At 48.3% G+C, this 15,435-nt stretch overlaps 1 protein-coding gene across 27 annotated transcripts in view; it reads right to left on the bottom strand.

Annotated features, from left to right (window-relative positions):
- Positions 1 to 15,435, bottom strand: part of PLEKHG4B (pleckstrin homology and RhoGEF domain containing G4B) — a 156,682-nt gene that overhangs the window by 67,676 nt on the left and 73,571 nt on the right. For all 27 annotated transcript variants that reach the window (XR_010156814.1, XR_010156815.1, XR_010156812.1 and 24 more), the window contains one exon: positions 7,894 to 8,091. Coding sequence is in view for 3 of the 27 variants with exons in the window: in XM_054684896.2 (XP_054540871.1) it covers positions 7,894 to 8,091 (198 nt within the window). In the remaining 24 variants the exon portion in view is untranslated. The remainder of the gene's footprint in view (positions 1 to 7,893; positions 8,092 to 15,435) is intronic.

Below are 15,435 nucleotides of genomic sequence, written 5' to 3'. Positions count from 1 at the left end.
ATTCTCCTGCCTCAGCCTCCCGAGTAGCTGGGACTACAGGCACCCGCCACCATGACTGGCTAATTTTTTTGTATTTTTAGTAGAGATGGGGTTTCACCGTGTTAGCCAGGATGGTCTCGATCTCCTGACCTCGTGATCCGCCTGCCTCAGCCTCCCAAAGTGGGGAGATTACAGGCGTGAGCCACCACACCTGGCCCATTTTCTTCTTTTAAAATACTTTCGAAATCTGAAACTCTCCACCTCTTCATCTACTTCATCTGCCATATTACTTATAGGTTATTTAATATATTTATTATAGTTTTTAAGAAGTCTCTGTCTGATAATTCCAACACCTGGGTGGTCTGTTTCTATTGAGAATTTTGCTGTTATTTATGAACTGATGAAATGTGGTACCTTTGCAAATCCCCAATTCTTAAATTTTATCTCAGAGATTTTGTCTAATGCAGGCATGTTTCAAGAGGAAATGTTCTTTCTTCTGTTAGGCAGTTAGGTGAGGGGCTTATCAGTGTAATGCATTTGGAAACAGAGCCAATTTGGGGCAGGGTTGTGGCTTTAATTCCTCTATGAAAGCCTTGGAATTAAAGCTACAGGAGTGCAATGAGATCTCTCTCCACCTTTCAGCCCAGCCTCAGACCTCACTGGCCACCAGGACCTTCTTATCAGATTTTAATTGGGTGGAGTTTGGTTTTAAGGTTGATTAATTTCAGCCTATCTCTAGTTTCAAATCCTTTGATGGTGAGTCCATCTCTCTCCCTCCAGGGGGAGCCTGGAATAAGAACTGAGAGATGTTGAAACCATGGGACTGAAATTTTAAGACTGTTAGACGATGAGATTTTGAGACCATGAGACTGTAAGAGTTGGAGATTACAACTCTTTGGAACTGTATGACTATAATTTAGCTTTTGAGGCAGGGTCTTGCTATGTTGCCCAGGCCAAGTGCAGTGGTACTATCAGAGCTCACTGCAGCCTCGATCTCCCAGGCTCAAGTAATCCTCTTACCTCGGCCTCCCAAGTAGCTGGGACCACAGGCATGCACCACCCACCATGATTGGTTAAGTTTTAGAAAAATTCTTGTAGAGCTGTGCTCTCACATGTTGCCCAGGATGCTACTGAACTCCTGGGATCAAGCGATTCTCCCCCTCAGCCTTGCAAAGTGCTGGGATTACAGGCGTGATAATGCCAGTGCACCCAGCCCATGTGACTGTGAGATTCTGAGATTTCTTTTTGCTTTCTAGTCCCACCCTTCCATTTCCACTTACTCAGCAAAATTCCCTATAAGAGAATTACTTGGTAGAGAAGATCCACCTGCATTCAAGGCTCCTTCAGATTCTAATCTGTCAGCCCAGAGGTTTCCTAAATTTTGCTGATTTCTCCTTGTCTCAGCAAAGAAGGTCCTTCTCTAGTGGGCTTGCTCCCCTCTCCATCCTCCTCCAGCCTCAGTGACTGGCCCCAGGCATGACAGTGGCTTCTGTTATTTACTCATTTAGGACGGCACTGTCTCTCCACAGTTTGGTCCTTTTAGGTGTCTTCCATATCCATACCTCTTGGGTGGCTTTGAAGGACGATGCAATTGTGTAGGCTTCTCCAGGGGTTTCTTATTGTTTTGGTGGTAAAGGTCTTCATGTTCCTCCACATTGTAACTGGACACATCTGTTCTTTGGCTCTAAATATTTTGACAATTTCCTTGGTGGTTTTGTCATCCTTTATTTAGCAGTACATTAACCCATTTATGCTGGAGGTTGCAAATTTTTTGTGTGTGAAAAATCAGACCTTGGCGATGACATTCAGCAGTAGGATATAAATAACTCCCACAAGCTTAGTGTTCCAATAATGCAACAGTAGACATAAATGGGTAAAAACATTTTCCAAATGTAAGGGTTTCTTGTTGTTGATTTCTAGTTTTATTGCACTGTGGCCTTTAGATATGAATTCTTTGGTATTTGTTGACACTTTACAGACAATGGTCAATCCTGGTAAGCTACATGTACACTTAAGAAGGCTGGGCATGGTGGCGCACACCTGTAATCCCAGTGGTTTGGGAGGCTGAGGCAGGAGGATCACTTAAGCCCAGGAGTTTGAGACCAGCCTGGGAAACATAGTGAAAGCCCATCTCTACAAAAAATTTTAAAAATAAAATAATTAGCCAGGTGTGGTGGCACACACCTGTAGTCCTAGCTAGTTTGGAAGCTGAGGTGGGAGGATCGCTTCAGCCCAGGAGGTCAAGGCTGCAGTGAGCCATGATCGCGCCACTGCACTCCAGCCTGGGTGACAGAGTGAGACCCTGTCTCAAAAAAAAAAAAGGAGGAGGAGGAGAAGAATGTGGGCTCTCCAATATCCTCTAATCATATATATATATATAATATATGACAACAAAAGCACAAAGTGTTGGGGAGCAAATGAAATTACACTACTGAGAGGTATTATTACCCTAGATCTGGGCAAAGTACATTGTAAACCTCTGGAAAGGATTCACCATTCTGGATGCTATTATGAACATTTAAGATTCATGAGAGGAAGTCAAAATACCAACATGAAGGGGAGTTTAGAAGAGGTTGACTCCAACCCTCATGAACTTTAAAATATTAATTGAAGTTAGGCTGTAGTGAGTTAAAGATGCATATTGTAATCTTGAGAGCAAAAATAACACAAAGAGATCATACACCCTTGAGATAAATGTTTCTAAATGGACAAGAATTTTATCAGATTTTGGTTATCTTTGGAAAGTGATCCATGTGTACTTGGGAAGGATATGGATTCTAAAGTTGCTGGGCTCAGCACTCTACGTATGCCCCATAATGGAAGAGAGTCAGTGTGTTTAATGTATATCCCAAGCAGTGTGTGGTCTGCTTACCCCGTCTGCTTTTGAGAGAGGTGAAATCTCCTACGGTAATTCTGGATTTCTCCTGGCAATTCTGTCCATTTATATTTCACACATTTTTGGACTATGTTGTTAGGGGTTCACAGATTATGTCTTCCTGGCTTTTTGTTACTAGTATTATTACTGAATGATCTTCTTTAGACCCAACAATGCACTTTGCCTTTTATGATAATTAGTTTGTTATGAACATTGCTACACCAGTAATCCTTTGAATGTTGCTGGTCTATTATTTTTTGGACTCGTGTCACAGACATTGTGCTTTTTACTTCCCATGGCTTTATTCTGTTAACTCCCTCCTCCTTTTCTGATTTCTATTTGATTGATTTCATTTATTTTATTCTAATTCCCAGCTCACTTCTGTCTCTCTTTTATGGAAATATCCTGTTTCTACATTTTTCTGATTACTTTTCCCTAAACGTTTTTTGTTCTTTTTCAGACAGTCTCACTCTGTTGCCCAGGATGGAGTGCAGTGGCACAATCTTAGCTCACTGCAACTTCTATCTCCTGGGTTCAAGAGATTCTCCTGCCTCAGCCTCCTGAGTAGCTGGGACTACAGGCACCTGCCACCACGCCCGGCTAACTTTTGTGTTTTTAGTAGAGATGGGGTTTTGCCATGTTGGCCAGGCTGGTCTGGAATTCCTGACCTCAGGTGATCCACCCTCCTCGGCCTCCCAAAGTGCTGGGATTACAGGTGTGAGCCACCGCACCGGGCCCTTTTCTCTAAACTTCTCCAGACACATTTCTGGATATGTGTCTTCTCCATCACATTTCTCAAACTGTGATGAAACAAAGTGACAACCTGATAAATGATTAAGCATGTCATTTATTGGCTGAGGGATGGGAGACAGGCAACAGTAATCACTGAAGTCTTAGCTTCACATGACCATTTATCTCAATATTAATATTATTAATAATGATTTCCCAACCACATATTGACAACAGTGGATAAATGAATAAAAACAGAATTGAATTTATATCAACTGTTTATATTCATCTATTCATAGCAGTCAAGGTAAATGCATTTTTCTCCTGTTATAGAGATGAACAAATTTTATCATTCAAAAGCAAAAATTAATATAAAATCAAGTAGACTGTCCCTAAGTTTTGTGTTGTGCTTATTAAGTACTAGTAAATATGCATCCATATTAAAGTACCATAATTCACATGACGTTTCCAGAAGACAAGCAATTTCGTAGGTTGGGAGAGGGATGGTTTTTGATTAAAATGAGAGGAAAAAGAAACTTCACAGAAAGAAGGTGAAACAGGCAGGCCTTTGAAAGCAGCCAGGCGTTTTCAGACGCAGCGAAAGCAGTGGGGCTCCAGCAGGCACCTCTCTGTTTCTTCCCCACATCAGTCAACATCCTTGCAATGTGCAAAAGGTACATCCTCACAAAGGAAAACGTCTTCTCAACAGACCACCTCACATAAGGAATCAAATCTAGGCTGTGCCTGGCCCCTCCCCTAGCCCTGTCATTCTAACCAAAAGACATTCAACGAGTCTAATAAACCAAAGTGGCCCAGTGGTAGTTTCAAAACAACGCCCTAATTCAATTTCAGTGGAGTGCTAAGTTGTGCTGTTAAGAAAGGCTGTGCTTTTTAGGACCTAGCCAGGTGCCTTCCAGCAGCTCGCTGCAACACACCCACAACCCGGCTATCACTACAGTTTTACCCCGGCCTCAAGAACAACCTACAGCATAAATATCCCAAGAAACAGACTAAACATACAATAAATTCATTAAGCGGGACTTATCTGTATGTACAGACATATCTTGTTTTACTGTGTTCCAGCTGATTGAGCTCTGCAGATAATGCATTTTTCATGTACTGAAGATTTGTGGCAACCCTGTGTCTCTGTGTCACATTTTGGTAATTCTCACAATATTTCAAACTCCTTCATTATTATTATATCTGTTATGATGATCTATCATCAGAGTCCTTTGATGTTACTATTGTAATTGTTTTGGTGTGCCATGAACCATGCCAATATAAGACAGCAAACTTAATCAATAAACATTGTGTGTGTTCCGAAGTCTGCTCCACTGACTTGGCCATTCCTCCATCTCTCTCCCTTTCCTTGGGCCTCCCTATTCCCTAAGACACAATAATATTGAAATTAGGCTAAGTAACAACCCTGCAATGGCATCTAAGCGTTCAAGTCAAAGGAAGAGTTGGACATCTCTCACGTTAAATCAAAAGCTAAAAATGATTAAGCTTTGTGAGAAAGGCATGCTGAATGCCCCAGCCAGGCCAAAAGCTAGGCCTCCTGCACCTAGAAGCCAGCTAAGCTGTAAACACTAAAGAAAAGCTACTGAAGGAAATTAAAAGTCCACTCTAAGGAACACACAAATGATATGAAAGGGAAACAGCCTTATTGCTGATATGGAGAAAGTCTTTGTGGTCTGGATAGAAGAGCAAACCCTAGATACAACATTCCCTTAAGCCAAAGCCTAACCCAGATGAAGCCCCTAACTTTCTTCAGTTCTATGAAGGCTGAGAGAGGTGAGGAAGCTGCAGAAGAAAAGCTTGAAGCTAACAGAGGTGAGTTCATGAGGTTTAAGGAAAGAAGCCATCTCCTTAACATAAAAATGCAAGGTGAAGCAGCAGGTGCTGATGGAGAAGCTGCAGCAAGTAATCCAGAAGATCTGGCTAAGACCATTGATGAAGGTGGCTGTGCTTAACAACAGATTTTCAATGTAGACAAAACAGCCTTCTATTGGAAGAAAATGCTGTCTAGGACTTTCCTAGCTAGAGAGGCAAAGTCAATGCCTGCCTTCAAAGTTTCAAAGGACAGGCTGACTCTCTTGTTAGGAGCTGGTGCAGCTGGGGACTTTCAGTTGAAGCTGATGCTTATGGACCATTCTGAACCTCCCAGGGCCCCTAAGAATCATGCTCAGTCTACTTGGCCTTGCTCTATAAATAGAACAACAAAGCCTGGATGACAGCACGTCTGTTTACAGCATGGTTTACTTGATATTTTAAGCCCACTGTTGAGACCCACTGCTCAGAAAAAAAGATTCCTTTCAAAATATTACTGCTCACCAACAGTACATGTGGTCACCCAAGAGCTCTGATGAAGATGTACAAGCAGATAAATGTTTCCATCTGTGGTAACACAAAATCCATTCTGCAGCCTATGGCTCAAGAGTAATTTTGACTTTCAAGTCTTTTTAAGAAATACATTTTGTAAGACTATAGCTGCCATAGAGAGTGATTCCTCTGATGGATCTCGGCAAAGCACATTGTAAACCTCTGGAAAGGATTCACCATTCTGGATGCTATTATGAATATTTAAGATTCATGAGAGGAGGTCAAAATATCAACATGAAGGGGAGTTTAGAAGAGGTTGATTCCAACCCTCATGGATGACATTCAGGGGTTCAAGCCTCCCATGGAGGAAGGAACTGCAGATGTGGGGAAAATACCAAGAGAACTAGGATTAGAAGTGGAGCCTGAAGATGTAACTGAACTGCTGCAATCTCAGGATAAAACTTGAATGGATGAGGAATTGCTTCTTATGGATGAGCAAAGAACATGGTTTATTAAGATGGAATCTGTTGCGAGGCTGGGGTGGGTGGATCACCTGAGGTCAGGAGTTTAAAACCAGCCTGGCCAACATGGTGAAACCCACCTCTACTAAAAACACAAAAATCAGCCAGGCATGGTGGTGGGTGCCTGTAATCCCAGCTACTCAGGAGGCTGAGGCAGGAGAATTGCTTGAACCCGGGTGGCGGAGGTCGCAGTGAGCTGAGATTGCACCACTGTACTCCAGCCTGGGTGACAGAGCAAGACTCCATCTCAAAAAAACAAACAAACACCAAAAGATGGAATCTGCTCCTGATGAAGATGCTGTGAACACTGTTGAAATGACAACAAAGGATTTAGAGTATTCCATAAACTTAGTTGATAAACAGAAGGATGTGAGAGGATCGACTCCAATTCTGAAAGAAGTTCTATGGTGGGTAAAATGCTGTCAAACAGTATTGTCTGTTGGAGTAATCGTTCATAAAAGGAAGAGTCAATGTGGAAAACTTCATTGTGGTCTCATTTTAAGAAGCTGCCACAGCCACCCCAGCCTTCCGCAACCACTTCCATGATCAGTCAGCAGCCATCAACATTAAGGCAAGACCTTCCACCAATAAAGAGATTATGACTCACCAAAGGCTCAGATAATCATTAGCATTTTTAATCAATATTTTAAAATTAAGGTATGTATGCTGTTTTTAGACCTAATGCTACTGCACACTTAGACTATAGTGTAAACATAACTTGTATATGCGCTGGGAAACCAAAAACTTCGTGTGTCTGGCATTAGCATGGTATCAGCCTTACTTTGCTGGTCTGGAACTGAGACCACAATCCCTTCCAGGTGGGCCTGCACAGTGACTGCTGCAGTGACCTACCTCCGAGGTGCTCACTACAATCCCTTCCAGGTGGGCCTGCATCGTGACTGCTGCAGTGACTTAGCTCTGGGTGCTCACTACAATCCCTTCCACGTGGGCCTGCACAGTGACTGCTCCAGTGACCTAGCTCTGAGGTGCTCACTACAATCCTTTCCAGGTGGGCCTGCATCGTGACTGCTGCACTGACTTAGCTCTGAGGTTCTCACTACTACCCCTTCCAGGTGGGCCTTCATTGTTACTGCTGCAGTAACTTAGCTCTGAAGTGCTCAGTACAGTCCCTTCCAGGTGGGCCGGCATTGTGACTGCTGTAGTAACTTAGTTCTGAGATGCCTGCTCTGAAGAATGACTTATTTACTTCCTTCAAAGAGTGCAGTGCAAGTTTATTGGGGGTGGGGGACAAAGAGGGCTCCACACTCCTGGGAAGCCTGAGAAACCCTTGTTGCTGGGACATGCAGCCTTGTTTGACCCTTCATTTGGGATGAGGGTGGGAGGAGCCAGAAGCCAAAGGAAAGAACTGAGCCAGTGCCCTGATGGGCCCAATTCCTGCCCTGCCCAGGGAAAGGGCAGGTTCCTCCAGGTTGGCCATGGTCTCAGAGCTACAGGGGAGGTACTCACACAGGCTTCCTGCTGCAGGTGCTGCAGGGCCTTCTTGGCTGGGAGGAGGAAGCTGGTGAGGCAGTGCAGCCCGTCCCCACCGTGGCACCTCTCGGCCACGCTGAACAGCTGCCAGAGCACCGTGGCTGCCGTGGCTTCAAACGGTGGGTACAAGGCAGAGAGTGTCCTCTGGATACAGGCATCAAGAGATTCCAGATCCTGAAATGAAAGAGAGAATTCAGAAACTTTAGGGACATAACTCAAGACAGGTGCACACCACAGTCCAAGGCTGGCACTGAAGGATCCACACAGAAGTCCCTTGTCCTGTGTCTGGCATGATGTGAGTTAACTGAGAAAGACAAAATGTGCAGGCGAATCCATGGTGCAGGGCGAGCTCCTGGTGGTTCTCCTTGTGCTGTCACACAGCAGAGGGGCAGGTGCATTAGGCAGACCCGTGGCCCTGTCCTGGGGCAGGGGCTCTATAAATGTGGGCTGCCATTCCTATAACACTCACACTGAGGCACAACCAAGCCTAGATTTAGGGTAAGTTTCATCCCCTGCACCTGAACAGCATAGGGTCTTTGGGGTGGGGCTGTGAGTCCTGCAGGAGCTGCTCCTCCCGGCTCTCCTGGGTTTGTACAGGGAGGAGGGGACAACCACTTGTGGGGAGGACAGAGCTGGCCCACGCGCCACTTTGTTCTCAGAAAACAAGCTCATCCACAGCAAATACATTTTAATTGTGTCGATGATTTTGTTTTCATTTAAACAGTACTGATGGTGAAAACCTTAGGGTGCCCTCCTCAAGGTTGCTGAATTGTGCCCATTTGGCACCCTAAAAACAGGATCATTGGCCACTGATTTCTGCTTGGTATTTTGGTGCAACATGCTTTTATGAAGAGGCAATGATTCTTGTTTAAAAATTTGTAATGCTGTTTTTAGAGTAACAATCCCTGAGGAAATACCACAAGGCTCACGTGTGTAGAAAAGAACTGCAAGGCAGTGAAAGCCAAAGAAGCTAAAAATTGTGAAGTCAGTTTTTATAATGGCACAACAGTTACATGAGAAACACCTCTGAATAGCTAATCACACAGATAATTTCCTAAGGAAATTGAAAATAAAACAGGGACTCCTCTGGCCTGCAGTGGAAGAAGGGTCTGTCTTGTCAGCTGGGCCTGTGACTGGAGGTACCTGTAGCAGAGCTCAGCTTCTGGAAACCGCGTGACTCAGGGAAGCTCAGGGCTGGGTTCCTGAGTCCTGTGTCCCACAGTAGAGCCTCCTGCCGGCCCTGACACCCCATGGGTCAGCTCCCTTCCCTGCACACACTGGCTCGTTCTCACCCACCCGACAGGGCCACTCACTTGTTGACAGGAATGATCTAAATACAGTCTGAGTTCATGCAGAAATGCTATGTGATCTAATTTCCAAAAACTCAAATCACACCTGAGCCACACAGCAAACACATAGTCCATGAGAATGAGTGGGCCCGTCTCAGGCCAGGGTCACACAGTCCATGAGAATGAGTGGGCCTGTCTCAGGCCGGGGACAGAATCACCCACATCGGGCACCAGGATGGCTGTGCTTTGGGATTTGGGGCAAATGCTCAATTGACACAGGAGAAATGGGCAGGAAGGAAGAGGAACATGATCTAGGAGAGGCATCTCGAATGGCCTGTTCTGCAGGAGCTGAAATGCCGACACTGGGCCATCCCCGGAAGAGGCCTGTTCTGCAGGAGATGAAATGCCGACACTGGGCCATCCCTGGGAGAGGCCTGTTCTGCAGGAGCTCAAATGCCAACACTGGACCATCCCCAGGAGAGATGTGTTCTACAGGAGATGAAATGCCGACACTGGGCCATCCCCGGGAGAGGCCTGTTCTGCAGGAGCTCAAATGCCAACACTGGACCATCCCCAGGAGAGATGTGTTCTACAGGAGATGAAATGCCGACACTGGGCCATCCCCGGGAGAGGCCTGTTCCGCAGGAGATGAAATGCCAACACTGGGCCATCCCCGGGAGAGGCCTGTTCTGCAGGAGCTGAAATGCCAACACTGGGCCATCCCCGGAAGAGACGTATTCTGCAGGAGATGAAATGTCGACACTGGGCCGTCCCCAGGAGAGGCGTCCTCCTACTTCTCTGATTCCCAAATCCAGGCCCATTCCTCCCCCACCCTCAAGTCCAGATGTGGTCAGCAGCCCAGAGCTCTGTCCAGGGCCACCTTCTCCAGGGCCACCGTCTCAACCACCCGATATAAGGAAGGAGATGGCTGGTGCACTGCGCTGTCAAGCCCTGGCCCTACCTCTGCCTGATTCCATGGTGACTGGGGCAGGCCTCATGCTCCACTCAGTGGGTCCCACCTGCACCACCTCCCCAGGATGGCTCCCACTGGGGCCACTCAGGGCCTGGGCCAGGCCAGAACTGCCCCAGGGAAGCTGCCTGCAGACCGAGAATTGGGTAGGTTGAGGTGCTGAGTAACCCAAGTGAGCTATGAACCAGGTTTATTCACAGCAGCCTTCGATTGCTCCTGAGTCCTGTGTCCTTTGAGGGCTGAGTGTGTGCTGTCTCCTGGCCTGATGTGTTTGCAGCACCCCGATTCTGGGGAGCACCTTTGGGGGTGCCACTAGGTGACTGCTTGTGATGAGGGAGCTGCAGTGTGTGTGCAGGACTCTGAAGGAGTGTAAGCCTGGCCAGTCGCAGTGTATGGACAGAGGAACCCCTGCCAGCTGTGTCCAGGCCTCGGGGCCAGGAGAGGGAGCAGACACAGAGCAGGGGACCTGCAAGCACAGGTCCACCAGCTCAGCCCAATTTCTTGTCTTTGTAGAACTCAGGATTCTTGTTTCTGCCAAATGTACAAACATGTGCTGACTTCAAACCCGAGGGCCTTTCAGTTTACGAGATCATGAGCCTCACTGAGGGACAGACGGTGCGGGTGTGTGCACATGTGTTGCAGATTGTGTGGATGTGTGCACGTTTGTTGCACAGTGGCCGGTGTGTGCACACGTGTTGCATTTTGTATGTGTGCACGTGTGTTGCAGATTGTGTGGGTGCGTGCACGTGTGTTGCAGATTGTGTGGATGTGTGCACGTGTGTTGCAGAGTGGCCAGTGTGTGCACACGTGTTGCAGATTGTGTGGATGTGTGCGCGTGTGTTGCAGATTGTGTAGGTGCGTGCACGTGTGTTGCAGATTGTGTGGATGTGTGCACGTGTGTTGCAGAGTGGCCGGTGTGTGCACATGTGTTGCAGATTGTGTGGATGTGTGCACGTGTGTTGCAGATTGTGTGGGTGTGTGCACGTGTGTTGCAGATTGTGTGGATGTGTGCATGTATGTTGCAGAGTGGCCAGTGTGTGCACGTGTTGCAGACTGTGGGTGCATGCACGTGTGTTGCAGATTATGTGGGTGTGTGCATGTGTGTTGCAGATTGTGTGGATGTGTGCATGTGTGTTGCAGAGTGGCCAGTGTGTGCATGTGTTGCCGATAGTATGGATGTGTGCATGTGTGTTGCAGAGTGGCCAGTGTGTGCACGTGTTGCAGACTGTGTGGATGTGTGCACGTGTGTTGCAGACTGTGTGGGTGCGTGCACGTGTGTTGCAGATTGTGTGTGTGTGCATGTGTGTTGCAGATTGTGTGGGTGTGTGCACGTGTCTTGCAGACTGGGTGTGTGCACGTGTGTTACAGATTTTGTGGGTGTGTGCATGTGTGTTGCAGAGCAACCGGTGTGTGCACGTGTGTTGCAGATTGTGTGGGTGTGTGCACGTGTGTTGCAGATTGTGTGGATGTGTGCATGTGTGTTGCAGAGCAACCAGTGTGTGCACGTGTGCTGCAGAGCAGCTGGTACAGTTCCGGTGCCTGCCAGTCCCTTGGCACTTCGCTGAGCTTTGCCCTGAACTCTGTGCAATCACTTAGCCAATGGGGCGGTGGCGGTAGAGCAGGAATGGAAGACAGTGTCCGAAAACCCATTTTAAAGCTTCACTCTTCAATGAAGGATTTATTTTCCCAATTAACTTTAAAATTTTATTGAAACGAGGGTAACATTTTAAAGTTAAGATGCTTGTTTCTCACCCTATCTGCACTCCCTGGCTTGCAGCTCCATGCCCACAGGGGACACAGCCCAGCTCAGCCCAGCTTCTGTGTCACCCGTGGGTTAGCAGGTCCCTCTGGCACCAACACATGGTGATACCCACAATGCTGTAGCCCAGGGTGTGGCACCTGGAGGGGGGTATGGGAGGTACTTTTAATTCACTGCTGTGGCCTTTGCCTCTGGCCGGATTGTTTTTTTTTTTTTTTTTTGGAGACAGAGTCTTGCCCTGTCACCCAGGCTGGAGTGCAGTGGTGTGATCTAGGCTCACTGCAACCTCCGCCTCCCGGGTTCAAGTGATTCTCCTCTCTCAGCCTTCCGAGTAGCTGGGACTACAGGTGTGTACCACCACTAACCGCGCCTGGCTAATTTTGCTATTTTCAGTAGAGATGGGGTTTCACCATGTTGGCCAGGCTGGTCTCAAACTCCTGACCTCCTGATCTCCCCGCAAAAAGCAGGACATCCGTGGGCAGCAGACGCCCGTGGCTCCTTCAAGCAGGGCCCTGGGGACAGCGGGGGCACCCACACTGCCCCTGCTCTGCCCCAGTTCCCATCAATGGCCACTTTCTTAGCACAGCAGGGTGGTGAATGAGAAGGCCAGGGTGAAACCCACACCCCCAGGAGGCTCGCTCTGGGTTGCCACCTGGTCACAGCCACTGAGGCCCATCAGGACCCAGTGATGGCTCCTGGCGTCTGGCCCAGGTACCCATGCGCATCTCTGGTTTCCTGTCTGTGCAGTCAGAAACCACCATTGAATCAAAACCTGTCTAGGAAGCCTGGTCCCAAACAGGGCTTGGTGTGCAGGTCGGTCTGTCTACACCCAGCCATCTGCACCCAGTCTGTCTACACCAGCCCTGCTTTCCACTCAGGCTTCTGTGTATTTTGGATTCTTGACCCTCTCCGCTGGAGATGCTGAAGACGCTTCTAAGGCTAAAAGTTCCGTTGGCCCAAAGTTGGTACAACAGGGTGCCAGGAAGGAAGGATGGCAAGGGGGAAGGAAGGGAGCGTGCCTTGCCTCTCTGGGTTTCTGTTCTACGTTCTTTGAAGAGTTCAGCAATCACCAAAAGCCACATCATCCCTGGTTCCTAATGCACTGACTTTATCACCTGAGTAGATTTAGAAAGATTCCCAGGTCCTGGTGAAAAGCTTCACCCAGCAAATGTCTTACTCCCCTGAAATGGTTTTCCGATTCCCATAACCAACCCAATCCACAAGGGAAGCCCATTGGAGACGCAGGGCCTGGTGGCAGGGGATGGCTGAGTGCTCCAGAGTCTGGGGTCAAGCTGGTAGTCTCTGTTTCGAGGCCTCTTCCCTTCTAATTCCCTGAGCCTATGTGGTTACTGTGCCAGAAAGGTGCTGCTCCACTCCACCACACTCTAATTCCTATATCCCTGAAGCCCAGGTATACAAACCTGGCACACCTGGACCCAAGCTGGTGCCCCAGCCCCACCCGGATCACTGCATTGGGAGCTACTGGGCCAGGTGGTGATGCTAGCTGCTCTCTGATGAGCCCCACCGAGGTCCAGCCAGAGCTCCTGGCCACACCAGGGCAAGTGCAGAGAAACCCTTGGCTCAGTTCCCCTCCTCACTGACACATGCCTACCAAGCCCCGGCCCAGGGCAACCCCCGTCCTCCAAGGACTCACAGTTCAGGGTGAGGCCAGACCCAGGGCGGGGATGGGCAGGTGGGATACCAGAGTGAGCCCTCAGCAGCGCCCTGAGTCTAGGCCAGCTTCCCGGAAGAAGGGGCATCTGAGCAGGGCCTGAGGGTAAGAAGGTCTCGCTGCATGAGCAGATGGGTAAGGGAGCACCCAAGACTCTCCCAGGTGAACCTTCAGGCCTGGCAGCCCCTTCTTCCTCCTAGGAAGGCCAGGGCTGTCCAGGCTTGCTGGAGGCCTCAGGGGCAACGTCGTGCAACTTACAATGGCAGGACAGGGTGGAGCCAGGGCCTGGGTGCCCAGGATGGGGCCCAGAGCAGAGGAGAGCAGTGGATCCCAGAAGGGCCAAGCATGGGGTCTCTGGGGTCCAGGGTCCCTGACAGCAAACATCAAGTAGGCCCTGTCCAGTGAGCCCCAGGGGCTGTGCCTGATGGGTACATGTGCCCGCCTCAGCAGGGCTGGCACCTCCTCCAGCAGGCAGAGATGGGCAGGACCTGGAGCAGCTTTACAGTTGGCTGAGCATTAATAATGAGCCATTATGCCTAACCCTAAAGCCCGAGAGAGGTGGGTCTACATCCACAAGTCCTGCTGGGGCGGCCCCTGAAGCTGCACATTCCAGCCTCTTCCCATGTCTGCACTGAGCAGGCCTTGCCGGGAAAAGAATCGGATAAGAACTGCATCCTGCATATGAGTCTCCACATGTGGGCACACATACAGTACCTAGACACCTGCTGGCGTGCACACACACGTACATACACGAGAACTGTGCCCTGCACCTCATCTCTCACCACACGCACGTGCACACACACACACAGAAGCTGCACGTGGCACCTCAATATCCCTGTGGGCACAAACGTGCACACACACACAGGAGCTACATGTGGCACCTCGGTATCCCTGTGGACACAAACATGCACACACACACACACTCCAGGAGCTGCACGCGGCACCTCAATATCCCTGTAGACACAAACATGCACATACACACAGAAGCTGTACGTGGCACCTCAGTCTCCCTGTGGGCACACACGTGCACACAGAACTCAGAAACTGCAGCTACACTCCTCCTGTCCCTGCCTGTGCAGCCACCCTGGGCTCCGGCTCTCACGTCAACACCTACATCTGCTCTCAGCCCTCACCCTGCTGCAGGGGGAGCCACTCGTAAATCCAGCGATGCATGGAGCTTGCAGAGTGGGGTCCTGACAAAAACCTCTAACTTAAATTTGTTTCAGGTTTTGAAATGTGAGCACGCTGTGGATAATTACAAAGTGCAGTTCTACATGTTCATTAAATCGGCCACCAAGTACTGTTGGCAGATTTTTCTGCCAAACTAAGAACAAAATACCTTGAAATAAATAAATATGCAAGTATTTTAATATAACTCTGCATTTAGGAAGGTAATTTCTATCATGAAATCTAAACAGTAAAATTTTAATCTGAGGACTGGAACCTTCTTCTGCAAAACAAAGGGCTGGATGGGGGAGCTGTCAGGCCCCTGGAGACAGACCCCAACCTGCCCAGATGCCTTTCCTGGAGCAGCAGTACTCGTGCTTTCCTCAAGGAACTGAAAATAACTAGGAGGAGAACCACAATATGCTATGCCCAGTTCTTTCACACTCAAAACAAGGGTCCTCAGAATTTCTACAGTGGTGAAGGTCCTCAACAAAAAGTGTGCAAGACTGATGTTAACCACAATCGGTCCTGAGCTGGGTTCTTTATGCTGAATATGACCTTAGCTGGAAGTAAGGGTTTGTTCATTCCAAACTATGGCTAGGCAGAAAAGATTACGCCAATCTAAAAGAAAATTTCCTATAGTCTTAATTGTACCAAATCT

The sequence above is a fragment of the Pan troglodytes genome, chromosome 4 (assembly GCF_028858775.2).
Source record: "Pan troglodytes isolate AG18354 chromosome 4, NHGRI_mPanTro3-v2.0_pri, whole genome shotgun sequence".
In the NCBI taxonomy this organism is placed as follows: Eukaryota; Metazoa; Chordata; class Mammalia; order Primates; family Hominidae; genus Pan; species Pan troglodytes.
Note: the sequence above shows the minus strand (reverse complement) of the source record. Positions and strands in the feature narration are given on the sequence as shown.